This window comes from Vombatus ursinus, unplaced genomic scaffold (genome assembly GCF_900497805.2).
Source record: "Vombatus ursinus unplaced genomic scaffold, bare-nosed wombat genome assembly UNPS02014863.1, whole genome shotgun sequence".
NCBI lineage: Eukaryota > Metazoa > Chordata > Mammalia > Diprotodontia > Vombatidae > Vombatus > Vombatus ursinus.
The window spans coordinates 1,105,647-1,121,701 of NW_020954641.1; the positions used below are offsets into that span (position 1 = coordinate 1,105,647).

The following is a 16,055-nucleotide window of genomic DNA, read 5'->3' on the forward strand; positions in this document are numbered from 1 at the left end:
AACCTTCTTATTTTATTGATAAGAAAAATGGCAGGACCAGGATTGAAAACCAGATCCTGGGTCTCTAAATTCAGCATCTTCTTAAAAAATTTTCACTCTTACTGCCTGCCTTGGCATAGAAAGAAACTGAAGCCTAAAGTGAGAATTTGGATTGACTGAGATCCCAGGGGAATATGGCACCCAGCCAGGACTCAAACTCAGCCCTCCTGACTTCTAGGACAGTGCTCTGCCCTCTCAATTACATTGCTTCTCAATGTTTTCCTAAGGATTGAATTATATTTTTTAAACTCTTCTGATTTTGCTCTTAAGATGTTCTTGTGTGGGACAGAGACCACCACTCAAATTCCAAACGAAGATTTAGTTATCTTGAAAGCAGAAAGCAGTTTATTGCTTTCTCATGAGTAAGGATACCGCTCCTGGTCACCCTAATGGCGCTGGCTAGGGAGGATGGTATGTACAGAAAGCAAGGCTTATTTATACCCTAACAGGAGTTCCTCCTCCCTAACCTCCTTCCCCTTATCCCATTGGCTGGGCCTCAGGGGCCACAATCTATTCAGGGAAATCTTCCCCAGCAACAGAGTACACAAGTTTGCCCAGAGACAAGAAAAGGCAGGAAGTCTTGCAGTTTAGGTTGGGGGGGGGGAGGGTAGGGCTATTCTATTCTTTCTGCTACATGCTTAAAAACAGGGTCTGAGGGGATTTTGACAAGGTCAGAAGGGAGTGTGTTTCAACAATAGGATTAAATTCCTTGAGGTCATCTACAACAGGTGCCTCCAATTTCTGTCCTCCCACTTATCTTATTGTCTGGCTTCTGACCTTATCTCTCTCCAAATGACCACTGATCTCCTAATTGCTGCCCTTTGTGAGAACTATTAACAAGAACTATTAACCCTTTGAGGAGGCTTCACTTCTGAGAGATCATCTCTCACATTCTTAAAAATAAAGATCATGGAATCATCTATCCATATTTAGCAGTGACCACAGAGATCACGTAGCCTAAATCTTTCCTTTAACAAATAAAGAAACTGAGACCATCCAGAAAAGTAAATAAATAACAGAATTGAGATCTGAAACCAAGCCCTCTGATTCTAGCTCAAGCATTGTTTTTGAGTGAGATATGGTGAAGACCTCTCATAAAATCTAAATCTATAGAATGTTGCAATACTCGGCTCTCTGCCCAGTTTTGCTATAAAAACAAGTTATTGACAGTGAGATGTTCCAGGAATAAGAATAAGGACACAGGATATGATCACATCTGCATGTTTACTCAAGGCAAGGGGCCCAGAAGGGGTAAGAATTGTGCAAAAATTCTTGGAAGGCTGAAACGTGCAAAGTAACTGCATCTGCTTGTTCTGTACTTCATCATTGGGGTCGATTATCAAGTTCCAGATTGTACCCTCAAGGCTTGTGATTTTGAGCCAAGAGAAAGGGGGTTAGGGAGGGGGAGTTGCGGTCAGGATCTATAAAAGAATCTGTCTTGTCTGTGTTCAGCGCGCTCTGACACTGAGAGAACACTTGGTGTGGGTCGCTCTTTCTCGCGAGATTGTAATAAAACTCTTTTCTACTTTCTACCTTGAGAAGCCTCTGAGTCTAATTTGGGTAAAAATCTCTCGCTGTCCCACACATTTTCATCATCAAGATGTTATTTGGTAGATGTCTTATTACATATCAGATTAAGATACCTAAAGTCAAGTACTAGGATTTTCCTTTGGAATGCCCTCTCCTTGGTTACTACTTGGTTCATCTCCCCTTAAAATTAGCCGAGTGCAAAGTAAAGAGTGCAGGATTTAGGAATAAGGAGATAATAACCTTTTATGGGTTGTAAAGTGCTTTACAGGTTATCTTATTTGAGCTTCACAATAACCTTGTGAAGAAGGTGCTATTATTACACTCATTTTATAGATAAGGAAAGTGAAGCTAGAAGAGGTTAAGTGACTTGCCCAAGGTCACACAGCTAGTAAGGGTCTGAGCCTAGATTTGAACTTGGGCCTTACTGATTTTAACTCCTGCTCTCTATCCAGTGCACCCCTTAGTATTTATATATTATAACTGAAATCATAGGATTTAGACCTGGAAAAGCATTAAAGATTGTCTTAGTTTAACTTTCCCATTTTCACACATGATTAAATTGAAGCCCAGAGATGGTAAGTGATGGTCATTTAAGATCAATTGAGCCCCAATAAGGGCCAAAAACATGAATTACTCTTATTTCTCTGAGTGAACTAAGAATGCCCCTTCTGATGTCAATAGCTAAAGCTGATTAAGAGCATTCTTCTGTTTATGACCACTAAGGCGCCTTTAACCCAGACACTACCTTGACTTTTCTTATCTTGATATTCTATGGTGGTAAAGGAAACACAGATATCCTGGATCTGACATTTGTCTATCAATTAACATAGATATCCTGAATCAGGGTTTAAAAGTCCTGCTAAAATTGCTTGATTCAGAGTAAAGCTCTGCCTCCATGTAACTTGTTACATGCTGCTAACTTAAGGGAATACAACAATATGAATTTACTTATCAACTAGCTTGTTGTCTCTTTAACCAGCCTTCAGGTAGACAAAAGTGAACTTCCCAAGGTCAGAAAGTGAGTAAGTAGATTTGTTGTTGTTCATTCTTGTTTTTGAAGAGTTCCAATGACATCACAAAGGAGTTATCTTGACTTGGTTGTGAATTGGATCTAAGTGATGCAGAGCTGCACAAAGTCATCGGCCTCACTCCTCCAGACTCATCAAAGTCCAGTGGCAAATGTGAAAATGGAATGGTTAATGACTTTACTAACCACCTTGATCTGCTTGAGCTCCCTTAATAACCAGAAAAGACCAGACTGACCTGGGAATCAGAATCAGCCAATCAGGAAGCAGACTGAGCATCCCTTAAGTTTGACATACCAGAGACCAGGAAATCCCTCTACTGTGCTGGTGACCAAGGAACTGACTTGAGCTGGTTCACACTAGCTCTAAAGGATAGAACTAGCACAAGCATCCTAGTTTTGGGGATTTTTCAGCCTGACCCTCTTCCATGTTCCATATAGGCATCTTATGATCTCTGTGAAATAGCCCCTCCCTGAGAAATGGAAACTGAACCCAAGGGATTGTGGCAGTATTTGACTGGGCCATAACATGGCCATTCTCACTCAGATTTTTGTCTTTATAATTTATGCATTCCAACCCCAAAGAGAGCTCAGTTCTGACTGCAGCTTTGCATGCATGTTTGCCAGCTTGAGAGAAATAAGCATGCATACTTAATTCTGTTTGTTTTTCTCAGACTGAACTCTGGAGTTGACACAGGACATAAGTCTAGATGATTGATGATGGCAGGATGCAATGGACAATCTTGATTTTTCTAAATTAAAGTCTTTCCCAGGCCTCAGTTTTGACTCAGGTAAGAATTGAAGCAAGAGATGGCCTAATTTATCATCACAAAAATATCGGTCTGGGAGGGGAAGAGGAAGAAGAGGGGAAGTGGTCATTATCTTTCTAGAACAGAAAACAATTGTTATTCACGCTCATTCTAAGCCATTAAACCAAACAATGAAGCTTGGGCTGGGAGCTACTATTGACCTTTCAATAAAAGCCTGAGTGATTTGGATTTAAAGGCCTAGTAGAGTAACTCCATTATAAGCAGAGCTATTATTTCAAAAGCATTTTGATGCCTTTTGACACCAAATCCTGTATTAATATTCCTATCCTATACACCAGCGTCAACATTTTATACCTTCATTTCATTCATTCTTGGCAGAATGTAAAGGAAAGAGTGAAAGGGTTATAGATCAGGAGATGATAACATTTTGAGGATGGTAAAATGCTTGTTAGATTTTAAAGTTTTTAACTGCCTGGTAGATTATGACTGATGCTAGATTTTCTGAATTCCTTGTAATAATGCTGATTTTAGGGTGGGTATAAGCAGAATTTAAATAAGTGACTCAAATATTTAAATCCTGTGTCTTTAAATCAAATTAATGAGGAAGTTTTTCTTGGACCTTGGGAAAAGGACTTTTGTGACTCCCAAAGGACATTTCCTGTTGTGGGAGGGGGAATCCTAGGCTGGCTCCATTTATGGGACAAAGGAAGCTCTCCTACCTGAACTTTTGCCTTCAAAGACTGTCACCATCACCTCTTGCTCCAGTTTCTCTCTTCATGATGAAATCAGCAGCTCTGGCCTTTTTGGTCCTGGCCATATCTAACTGGGCTTTCTATGTGGCTGGTGAGTTGTGGAAATTCAACCACACAGATTTAGTATTAATGGAATAATAGGATTGTGCAATGTTAAAATCTACAACATAGAAAACAGACTTTCAGGGCTAGATATAATCAGAGACACAGATTCTGAGAATCTCAGAGTTGGGAAAGATGTCAGAAACTGTCCAATTCAAAAGAATGACTCAAAAGTGTGTTACTTTAATAAGAATTTCATCTAAAACATAATTGTCAAGTGGTCACCTAGTCTTTACTTAGAGATTTTCTATGAGAAGAAGACCACTACCCTTAATCTAACTTTTAGGAATGTTTCTCTTTGTTTTGTTGCTGTTAGTAATTTTCAGTCATGTCTGACTCTTCATGATCCCATTTGGGGTTTTCTTGGCGAAGATAGTGAAGTGGCTTGCTGTTTCTTTCTCTAGCTCATTTCACAGATGAGGAAATTGAGGCAAACAGGGTTTAATGACTTGGTCAGAGTCACATGACTAGTAAGTGTCTGGGGTTGGGTTTGAACTCAGGTCTTCCTAACTACAGGCCCAGCTCTAACCACTGTGCCACCTAGCTGCCCTAATATCATTCTCCTTGCAACAAACATAAACTTGTTCTTATGCAACTTCTGCTTATTCCTTGCTCCATTTGTTTCACTTGGGTTTTCTTAATCATCCCCAGATGTTTCAACCAAGGTTGATATGACAGGATCAGGTACTGGTTGTCCATTTCACAATATTCTTAAGATTATGCATGACTGTCATGAAATATGATGTCTAGAGCTGAATTAACATCATTCTGCCGTGTTCTGACAAGGACAAAGGATGATGGGACCAGCATACCCTTGGTCCTGAAGGGGTTATGGGCTCAAACTGAGACCTTTGTCCCTCACTCCAAAAAGAATTTGGGTCCCATTTGTCTACGGGCCCTAGAAAACCCTTAAACTTTCTTTGATTTCACTCTAGTCTCAAATGGTTGTCTGAGGCTTTACTCCACTCAACTGGCCTTTTCTTATATCTTACTCTTATTCTGATGGACCTATCTCCTAGGCCCTATCTCCCTTTGAAACCCTAATGAAGCTTACTCTTTGATCCTAGTATATTTCCCACCTTTGATCTTATCTAGACTCCATTCAACCTCTTCCTTTCAGTTCCCTTCATTGTCTATTCCTGGCAACCTCCCAGACACTCCCATTCTCCCTAAACTCCTTCCCCAATCACCCAGATCCTCTTCCCAGCCCCTCCTCCCAACACCCCAAAATTACTTGACTATATATAAAATTCATCCTGCTCCCCATTTAAACGCTGAGATTTCCTCATGCCTGCTCATCCTTACGGACATCACTAATGTTCAGATTCTTTAAGTCTGGCTTGTATGGTTTATCTCTTATAAAAACCTTGTCTTTGGCTGAAAGAAGACTTGGGTCGAATTCATTCAGGCAGGACCCACTGTGTCGTGATTTTGGGGTCCCAGAACCCCAAGAATCTACACCTCATCAGTCTCATCTTCCTTTTCTCTTCTATCTCTGCCACCACCCTGGTCTAAGCCCTCATCATCTCATTCCTGGACTACTGGAAATAGCTTCTAGTTGGTTTCAAGTCTCTCTCCACTCCAATCTATTCCTCACTCAGTTACCAAAGTTATTTTCATAAAATGCAGGTCTGACTAGGTCAATTTCCCACTCAATGAACTCCAGTGGTTCTTTATTATCTCAAGATCAAATACTATACCCTTTGTTTTTTAAAGCCCTTTATTGCTTTGCCCCTTACTTCCCTGTGTCTTTCTTACTGCTTACTTCCTTTCATGTACTCTGAGATCCAGTGACACTGTCCTCCTTGCTATTCCTTGAACAGAATAGTCCATCTTCCCACTTCAGGCATTTTCACTGGATACTCCTCATACCTGGAACTCTTTCCCTCCTTATCTGTTGTGCCTCAATTCTTCAATTTCCTTCAAGTTTCTCAAATAAAAGTCTACCTTTTGCAAAAAACTTTTCCCAGTCCTTCTTAATATTAGTGCTCTTCCTCTGAAATTATCACCAATATAACTTGTATATATATCTTGTCTGTCTATAGCTGTTTGCATATTGTCTCTCCCATTAAACTGTGAGAAAACAGGAACCATTTTTTTTCTTTTTCTTTCTTTGCATCTTTAGTGTTTAGCACAGTGCCTGGACATAATGATCACTTAAAAAGCATTTATTGTTTTATTGGATAGGACACTATCTCTCAAAGTATTTTAAAGTCATGTTAGGGTTAGTCAAAAGCAAAACACTTTTGAAGAGGGATAGGGTGAAAGGAGAGAGTGAATGGAACAAATGGGGGGATGGGATGGAGGAAATAGTGAATATGAAAAATAAATTGAAGCAAGTTTCTCTGATAAAGGCCTCATTCGTCAAACGTATAGAGAACTGAGTGAAATTCATAAAAAATAAGAGCCTTTCCTCAACTGATAAATGATGAAAAGATATTATCAGTTTTCAGATGAAGTAATCAAAGCTATCTATAGCCATATAAAAAAAATACTCTAACTCACTATTGATTGGAGAAATGCAAATTAAAGCAATTCTGAGCTACTACTTCATACCTATTAAATTGACTAATAGGATACAAAAAGTAAATGACAAATGTTGGATGTGGGAAAAATGAGACATTAATGCACTGTTAGTAGAGTTATGAACTGATTTAACCATCCTGTAGAGCAATTCGGAACTATGCCCAAAGGGCTAGAAAACGATGCTTACTCTTTGACCTATTTGTCAAATAGGTCACCCTTGTGGGAATTTGCCAAATAGAATTTTGCTCACCTCCCAATGTGATCATTTCTAATGTGACATAACAAATAGAGTATTTCAGCTGTAAGTCAGATGGTCCTGTAATCCTTTAGGTATAATAATTTCTGAGCTTGTCCAGAGAGATGCTGGAGTGATCATTAAGTCCAATACATTCCAGCATGAGCATGACTTTTATTACTGCTAAAAGGATCTACAACCATCCTTCCTGATTCTAACCTCGCCCAGTAGAGGTAAGAAAAGGAAAGGAAGTATTAGTTATTTCAGAGTATGGCAGCTCATTGGTTAAAACCTTTTTCTCTTTTTCGGATTATCAAGCAAAAGCAGAGCAAGTGAAAGGAACACAGGTGAGTCCATTTTTTTTTTTGTTCTTATTCTGGCTATTACAGAAATATAATTTTTTTTTGTTACCATGGGCTTTGTGGGCAGCATTATGTACTTGAAAGAGGCTTACTGCGGTGTCACATGAAAAGTAATCTAGTCATGACTTTACCATTGGTTTACTGTCTGACTTTGGCCAAATTCCCTTTCCTCTCTGGGCCTTAGTTTCTTCATCAATAATTTGGGGGGCTAAAGTTTCCTTCCCATTCCTAACAATCTATGTACTGTAGAGCCAGAAAGATCATGGGGCAACCAGAATATCTAATGAAATGTGATATGCTTCCTTTCCCCTTTCCTTTTCAGTAAAACATACTCAGGGTAGGAGGATAGCCTGTTACCTGCTGATGTCAATGGTTATCACATGCTTTTGTGGTTCCCTGTTTACTACAGGGGTGGGCTGCTCTTGGGGTGGAGTGGGGTGACTCTCACAGCTTGGAAATTAACATGACAAAGAACTCACATGACTAAAAGTCAGTCTAGGATGAGCAAGAGTTCAGTAGCAAAGAAGGAACATGCTATAAACCTGTTACTCCTTTTCCCCATATTAAGCTCAGCTCTAGTCTTCTCCAGTTCTAAGTCCCCTCTGTTTTTTCTTTCCTCTGTGCCTGTCATTCTGTATCTCTTCCTCTTTCATTCTTTCCATGTTTTCCTGTTCCTTGAAAATTTGTGTTCTTCTGAAGATGCTATATTGCTTGGCATCCTTTACAAAGTTGGCTTGTCCTTCTCTGACACCCCTTGAGATGCTCTTGTTCCTACAGGAGGAGCAATCAGTAAATCTTCCTCCCCATTGCCACATTCAGACCCTCCCTCGGTCACATCAATCAGCAGCCACCTCCACTCACTGAAAGTTTATTCCCTTCCCAGTGGTTTTTAGGTCACTTTCCCTCTCAACAAGTTCAGTATCTAGATCATAGCTTTTTCTCTACTCCAATCTCTGTCCATCTAAAATAATTTGTTTTCTTGGTTTCACAAGCTCCTCAGTTCCCAAGTACTCTTTCTCTAGCCCACCTCAATTACCCTCAGAATGGATTATATCTTTGATGCTTTCCATCCTTAACCCTCACAGTAATTTAAACCAGATACCCCAGAATTTCTAGTTATGGCTTTGATTTTTTGTGCTGTAAGGTAATTTATAACTATGGCATTTATGGTTCATTTTAGAGAGGAGCAAACTGGTTAAGAGAAAGGGAGTAATTGCCCCCCAAAGTCATAAGACAAAGCAATAGGTGAATGGGGCACACTCCACTTCATAGTGGTTGTAGGAGCTAAAGAGAGAGGATTAGTGTTCCCATTGAAATAGAGAGTGGTCTTTATCTTGTTTTTCCTACAGGTTGACTGCAGTGGGTACTTCCAAAGGAAGTACAACAGTTTAGCATGTCCAAGGAACTTAGATCCAATCTGTGGTACTAATCAAAAAAATTACGACAACGAATGTTTACTCTGTGACTATAACTTGTAAGTACTGAATTTAGTGCTATCCTCTCCCACCTTGATCAGTCAAATAACTGAGCACATCAAAATTTCAGAGCTGAAAGAGGCTCCAGAGGTCACTTAATCTAATCTCCTCATGATGCAATAAATAACACTATAGTATGAATGACAAGTGGTTATCTGGTAATATTTCCAAGAACAAGATGCTTACTATAGGAATGAGAGGCAGCCCATTCCACTGTTAAGCAACCTCAAATGGCAAGAAATTTTTTCCTTATTTTGATCTACAATCTGCCTCCGTATAGCTAGAAGTGGCAGGGTGTAGTGGAACGAATACTATTCTGGCAGTTCAGCAATAAAAGGTTCAGGTCCAGATTTTGCCACAACCAATATATGGCATTTGGCAAGTTTCCTCCCAGCTATGGATGGGCTGTGTTTCTTTCTGAGGTTCTCCCCAGCTCTGTTTAACTGGCCCATGAGGGCCCAGTGTATTTGGTATACTCAGTCCCCAGTCATGTGAGACAAGAGAGGAAGAGACTCAATTCATGTTTTCTCTGCTCAAGAATGATAAATTAATTGTGAACATCCTCTCTTATAGGAAAAATAGATTGAATATCAGAAAGCTACATGATGGAAAATGTGTAAGTATTGATTTTTTAAAAAGTAAAACATAGGTAAGATTGTATTATAAAATAACAAAGTATGAGCTATCTTATCTGGAAGTTACCTACACAGAACCTCATTCTTGTAGAAATCAGATAAGAAAGAGATAGATGCAGAAACAGATTTTGGGAAGTCAAAATAGGAAAGTGACTCAGTCTTTTTATTTTAAATATTTCTCTAAGAAACAATACTATATTGTGGAACATTATAGCACTTTGGGTAATACAGTCAGGACCTAAAAAAGATAAATTTCCAATTCTTTGCTATCACTAAAAGAGCTGCTACAAATATTTGTGTACATATAGGTCCTTTTCCTTTTTGTTTTTTATGCCTTTGGGATACAGATTTAGTTAGTAGTGGTACAATAGTCAAAGGGTCAAAGGGTATGTATAGTTTGATAGCCCTTTGGGCATAGTTCCAAATTGCTCTCTAGAATGGCAGGATCAGTTCACAACTCCACCAAGAATGTATTAGTGTCCCAAGTTTTTCACATTTCCCCAACATTTATCGTTTTTTTTTCTGTCATATTAGCCAATCTGATAGGTGTGAGGTAGTACCTCAAAGTTGTTTTTATTTCTATTTCTCTAATCAATAGTGATTTAGAGCACTTTATATGTATAGATAACTTTGATCCTTTCATACAGAAGCTGCTAAATCTTGTATTATCCTGACTGTGGCTCTATGATATTTCAATTATTTCTTTCTGGCTGCTTGTAATAGGAGAGTTTTCCTTAATAATTTCTTGAAAAATGATGTCTAGATTCTTTTTTTGGTCATGGCTTTCTGGTAACACAATAATTCTTATATTATCTCTCCTTGTTCTATTTTCTAGGTCGGTTATTTTTTCAATGAGATATTTAACATTTTCTTCTATTTTTTCATTCTTTTGATTTTGTTTTTACTATTGCTTGAAGTCTCATGGAGTCATTAGCTTTGACTTGTCCAATTCTAATTTGTAAGGAAGTCATCCTTTCAGTGAGTGTTTTTTTACCTCTTTTTCCCCACTAGGCCAATTCTGCTTTTAAGGTGTTATTTTTTTTCCCAGTATTTTTTAATGCCTCCTTTATCAAGCTGTTGACTCTCTTTTCATAATTTTCTTTCATGACTCTCACTTCTTTTCCAGTAACGTTTTTTTTTTTTTAACTGTGTCTCTTGTTTAATGTTTAAAATCCTTTTTGAGCTCCTCCTTTTTGTTGGGCTTGTGACCAGTTGACATTTTTTCTTTCAGGCATTGCATGTAAGCTGTTTTGACTTTGTTGTCTTCTGAGTTTGTGTCTTGATCTTCTGTCATTTTAGTAGTAACTTTCTGTAGTCAGGTTCTTTCCTTGTTGTGTGCTCATTTTTCCAGTCTATTTATTGACTTTTAATGTTATGTTAAAGTTGAGTTCTGACAAACTAAACTGACTGAAGCTGACCTTGTCCCTATTCCTAGGCCCATGAATTGCCTGAGACTGACCCAACATAATCACCCCAGCCTCTGACTATTTTTTAAGTCTCCAAAACTCTTCCCTCCAAAGATTCCTAAACTTTTACTATGGACTTTTGCTTGTTATGGAAAACAACTTACCTTGTCAAACTGTGAGATGTCCCTAACTCCTCCCACCTGCAGTTTGGTCATTCCCTCTGACTTAGTACCTTACATAAACCTTGTTCTCAAATCCCTCCTCAGGTACCCCCAGCACTTCCTGAGTGATACTCTGAGGTACTAGTCACTTGCCCCAATTAAAGAACTTAATTTTGCTATATTGGCTATTTTCTCTTGAATTCAGGTTGACAGGTCTGCTTCAAGGGTGAAGGGGGCACTGTCCCAAGTTTTAGGTTTTCCATTTTTTTGTTTTTAGAGCTAATTCTGGATGTCTGTACATTTCTTCTAAGGCAGTATGATCTCTGCAAAGGTGTGGTCACTGCTCTCCTGGCCTGTGCTCTGGTGTGTGAGTGACTGCAAGCACTCTTTTCTGCCCTGGAAATGTGGCCAAGGCACATTTGTGTGTGACAGGGCTCCCCTGTGGCCACAAACATTAGTGTGTTAGTGCTTCCCCTTACCCTAGGACTGTGACCCAGAGCTGCCCATAAGTAATGCAACAGAATCCTGAACCCAGCAAAGGGTTTCCTATAATCTCCTTTTGACCAGGTGTCTGACCCTCTTACCTTTCTGTGGGCTGAGAGCTCTGGAGGCTGTCTCTAGCCACTCCTAGGGCTTGCCAGGGCCCAGCCTGTGATGCAGTGAGCTTCACTCCAGTAAGACAGACCTTTCCTGCTGACCTTCTAAGTTGTCTTGGGCTGGGAAATTGTTTCACCCTGATCTTTTGTTGGTTCTGCTGCTCCATGATTCATTTTGAGGTATTATTTTAAAGGTATTTAGAGGGGAATTTGGGAGAGCTCAAGTGAATCTCTGCCTTTACACTGCCATTTTGGCTCCACTTCTCTAAGAAACCCTTATAGCTATCTAGTAACAGAATTGAAGGCCTTGAGGGTTGGTTAACTACTTATAACTATCTAATAAGACAGTGAATAACCACATTTGGGACCTTTTTGGAGAAAAGGATACCTTCATTGAGTGGGTAGCTGGGCTGGATTTCTTTTGTGTTACCTCCCAACTCTAAGTATCTGAGATTCTATCATAAGAAATATTAAATCTTTATTTTTTTTGGGGGGGATGTGTGTGGGGTCAGATTCGATGCCCGAAAGAAGAACAGGAATTTTGTACCTTGGAATATAATCCCCACTGTGGTTCTGATGGTAATCTTTATGGCAATAAATGTGACTTCTGCAATGCTTTTGTGTAAGTACTGAAAATATGCCTGGTTGGGAATGAGACTCCTTTTTCCCAGATCTTGGACTCCAGCTAGTGCATGATCCCCTGCTGTCAGAGAATGTCCCCTTGGGTCAAAGAATGGAGCATCTCCTGCCTCTCCCCTCACAGGTTCTCAAAGTAAGGCATGTAATCCATTCCCTCCCTATTTGTGATATTGAGCATGGGTTTCTTCAGTAATCAGAAAGCTTGACTTCATCCAAATAGATTAATAGAATGTAGATTGGGACCCTGTCAAAAAGTTCACCTTCTCTGTCACTAGATCATAACTCTATCCAAGCTAATGAAGAAAATTCTGACCAGAAACTATGTTCTATGTTCTGACCAAATAACTTCATTAAGAACTTAAACACTCATACTTCTCAAACCATTGCCATATGGTGCTTCTCACCCAGCTCCCATCTTTCCTTTTCTTATCTACTCCCTATCCCCAACTGTAGATGCTTGAGACCAACTCCAAAGGCTTAAATCTAATACTTACCTCATGATGGGGAACCCAAGATCAGGAGAGTGACTAGGTTGACTTTCTGATAGTCTTCTATATAGAAACCACAGGAGATGATAAGGTCACCAAGTGAAAAAAGTGTGCAAAGAAAAGAAAAGCAATCCCATGATAAAATTTTGTGTTACCTCTACATCACTGGCCATGACATGATGATGAAGCAAAGAAGATTGAGAAGGAATGTTCTTAAAGATATTAAGAGAATCTGGAAAGAGTTATGTCAAGGAAATTTATAGAGGAAAAAGCATTAAGGAGTAAAGGATGGTCAGTTGTGTCAAATATTACAGATGACTAAAGGAGGGTGATTAAGAAGAGATCATTAAATTGAGTGGTTAAGATTTCATCTTTGACCTTGGAGAAAACTGTTTTAGCTGAATGGTGAGGCTGGAAGTCAGATTGAAGCATGCTTCCCTTGAAAAGAGAAGGCATGAGAGGAGAGAAAGTAGATAATAAGCATAGCTCTTTTTCCCAAGTATTTTGGGTGATAAATTAAAGAAAGATATGATATGACATAATAGGAATGATATAGGGAACAATATAGGGAACATTTTTAAAGGTATGAAGACTTACAAGTGTGTATATTCATCAGGGAAGGAATCATTAGAGAAGGAGAAATTGAAAAATAAAGAGAAAGTTGGTATGATATTGGGCACAACCTGCTAGGAAAGATGGAGAGAATGATATCAGGGGCATACATAGAAGGACTGGCTTTCAGATGATCTTCTTCCCTTCAGCTAATAACTTTCACAATAAATGTTGTTCTCTATAAACTTTGTCTTTTGCTTTCAAATTAAATTAATTTTAGGAAAGTAGCCTATATTTGTACTAATACAATAGCATTGAAGATTTTTGAAGACATTTCAGATTTGTAAAATAATTCTGTCCCATATAGACTGCATGACTGTACCTTACTAAATCTCTTTTATTCAAAGGTAGATAATTCCTTATCATCAGAAGGAATGGGAATTTGTCCATTTTTTTCAAGATATCTATCCTTTCCCTACTAGGCTCAGCTGATGAATCTTGATCCTTCTTGATCCAGAATTTCCTATTACTCCATTTTAAAAGTTCACACCAATCATAGAGTCATCATGCCCCTATTTAATAAGTGATTCCAACCTTTCCTAGAATGTGAATATATTATACCATAATTAGCTTATTGCTCTGATTATAGACCTAGTCAAGTCAATAAGCATTCATTAAGCTTTTCCTATGTGCCAAGCACTGTGCTAAGCACAGTGCAATACAAGAAGAAAGACAATCCTTGGTCTCAAGGAACTTATAATGTAATGGGGCAGGTAGAACATAAAAGGAAGCTAAAAAGTGAGGGGAAGGTGGAAGAGATCATGGTACCCACGGGGTACATTGTAGAAAAAGTCTGAAGAAGTCAGGAGTGCAGCCTAGAGAGGAAAGAAGATGTGGCCAGCCTGAATCCCTCGTTAAATGGAGGTTCTGGGAGAAGTCAGCTAATCTGAGGGAGATATCACAGCAGTGGAGGGTACATTCATCTGTGAAGTCCACAGGTAGAGTGAGCTTCTAAGATGAAGAGATTTCTATGGCATGACAAAGTCCTGAAAGTCAATAGTACAGTTGGGAAAGGAATGGAGACCAAACCCCTAGAATGAAAAAACTTTGAAAGTAAAATAAATATTGACTGAAAATTGTATCAGTTTTCAGTCTCACTTGGGTTTTATATAAGCCCGGTTTTTTCTTTGAGGAAAAAGTATAGCCCACATTTGGGCCAACATGATGCTTTGTGGCCCAAGCATTCTACCTAAACACATTATTTTTTTAAATGACCTATATTTGATCCAGTTTGCTAAAACAAAGTGTGTTTGACATTTTCATAATATGATCAAAAGAATGTGTTAGTTTATATTCCTTTGTACCAATTTAATAACATGAAGTATGACATATATTCATATGTACTACAGGCAGCTATGTAGTGGAGTGGATAGAACAGGGGTGTGGAACCTGTGGCCTTAAAACCTTAAGGCCACAGGTTCCCACCCCTGAGCATTAGGCTCTGAGTCAGAAAGACTTAGGTTCTAATTTGATCTCAGGCACTTACTAGTTATGTGACCTTAGGCAAGTCACTTAACCTCTGTTTGCTTAAGTTTTCTCACCTATATTTTATAATAATAGAATTTACCTCCCAGGGTTGTTGTGAGGATTAAATGAGATAATTTCAAAGCACTAAACACAATGCCTGGCACATAGTAAGCATTACATAAATATTGGCTATTATTATTATTATATATTAAGACCATATATGTTAATTCAGTTTCCCATTACCACTTTGCCTTCTACCTTAAGAATTCATAAAGTTAGTACAGTGTTTGTTAGATGTTGTATATTTTAAAATATTATCTACCTGAGCATGTGTCTCTCTTGCAGGAGAAGCCAGGGTACTCTGACTTTAAGTCGTTATGGAGTATGTTGAGGACCAAGAGCAGCATATTTCCCATCTACAAGAAGCTTCCTGGTTTGGACTCCACACATAATCCTTTGATTACCTCTCACCTGGATTAGACCATAGTTGCTGATATCCCTAACTGTTTGCTGATTTACTACAACAATAAATACTTCTCTGCTTCAGCTCTAAGGGGTGTATGTGTTTTTCCCTCTGTTGAAACTATTATTTCACAAAGTACACATTCGATACTATAAGTTTATTTCCCAAAAGTCACATGGGTCATGACTAGGAAAAGAACGATCAAGTATACATGAAATGAATTCTTCATGGGCACAAAAAAGCTTAAAGCCCTTATGAAAGGGTATGAGATTTGGAATCATGATATAGGTTCAAATATTAGTGCTGTTGTTGCAGTCTGAGAGGTTGAGACCCCTCAAAGACCGGAGTATAGGACAGGTTGTCTGGAATGAATTCACAGACTCAAGCATTCTTTAAGTCAAGGTGGCAAAGATTTATTGTTATGCTTTTCAGCGGGCAAGGATTCTTAAGGAACCTGCAAGAGACTGAGAATGGAGCTAGGGTTTATATGGAAAAGGGCATGGGAAAGGAATGCCAGGGACACTGATGAGGTAATCCAAAGGTGCAGGTGTTTTTGGGAGCTATGGATGAGAAAGTACAGAGAGTATACCGGACAGGGAGGCAGATGACAGAGGTATGGATCTTGGGAGTCTGGCAGGAGGAAGATTCCTTGGGCCAGCCAAGGACAAAACTCCTTGGGCTTGGCAAGGCACCCCTCTCCCTCTGTCTTGATGACAGAATGCTCTGCAACAAAGGAAAGCTTTCTCACAAGACAGGAACTTACTAAGAAATTG

General features: G+C 39.0%; 1 protein-coding gene across 1 annotated transcript; it reads left to right on the top strand.

The window, feature by feature from the left end:
- Nucleotides 1-4,043: 4,043 nt before the first annotated feature.
- On the top strand, nucleotides 4,044-15,372 carry LOC114027767 (double-headed protease inhibitor, submandibular gland-like). The gene is made up of 6 exons (XM_027841900.1): nucleotides 4,044-4,206; nucleotides 7,297-7,325; nucleotides 8,690-8,814; nucleotides 9,389-9,431; nucleotides 12,126-12,235; nucleotides 15,165-15,372. Exons 1-6 carry the CDS (start codon nucleotides 4,059-4,061, stop codon nucleotides 15,208-15,210), a joined length of 501 nt encoding a protein of 166 aa, XP_027697701.1. The 5' UTR covers nucleotides 4,044-4,058; the 3' UTR covers nucleotides 15,211-15,372.
- The last annotated feature ends 683 nt before the right edge of the window (nucleotides 15,373-16,055 follow it).

What these genes read in the sequence shown, in the direction of transcription:
- LOC114027767 (XM_027841900.1), top strand. Translation starts at nt 4,059, where the DNA reads ATGGGACAAAGGAAGCTCTCCTACCTGAACTTTTGCCTTCAAAGACTG. An exon ending in CTGGGCTTTCTATGTGGCTG is followed by an intron (nt 4,207 to 7,296) that starts GTGAGTTGTGGA and finishes CGGATTATCAAG; the next exon opens with CAAAAGCAGAGCAAGTGAAA. An exon ending in GACTTCTGCAATGCTTTTGT is followed by an intron (nt 12,236 to 15,164) that starts GTAAGTACTGAA and finishes TCTCTCTTGCAG; the next exon opens with GAGAAGCCAGGGTACTCTGA.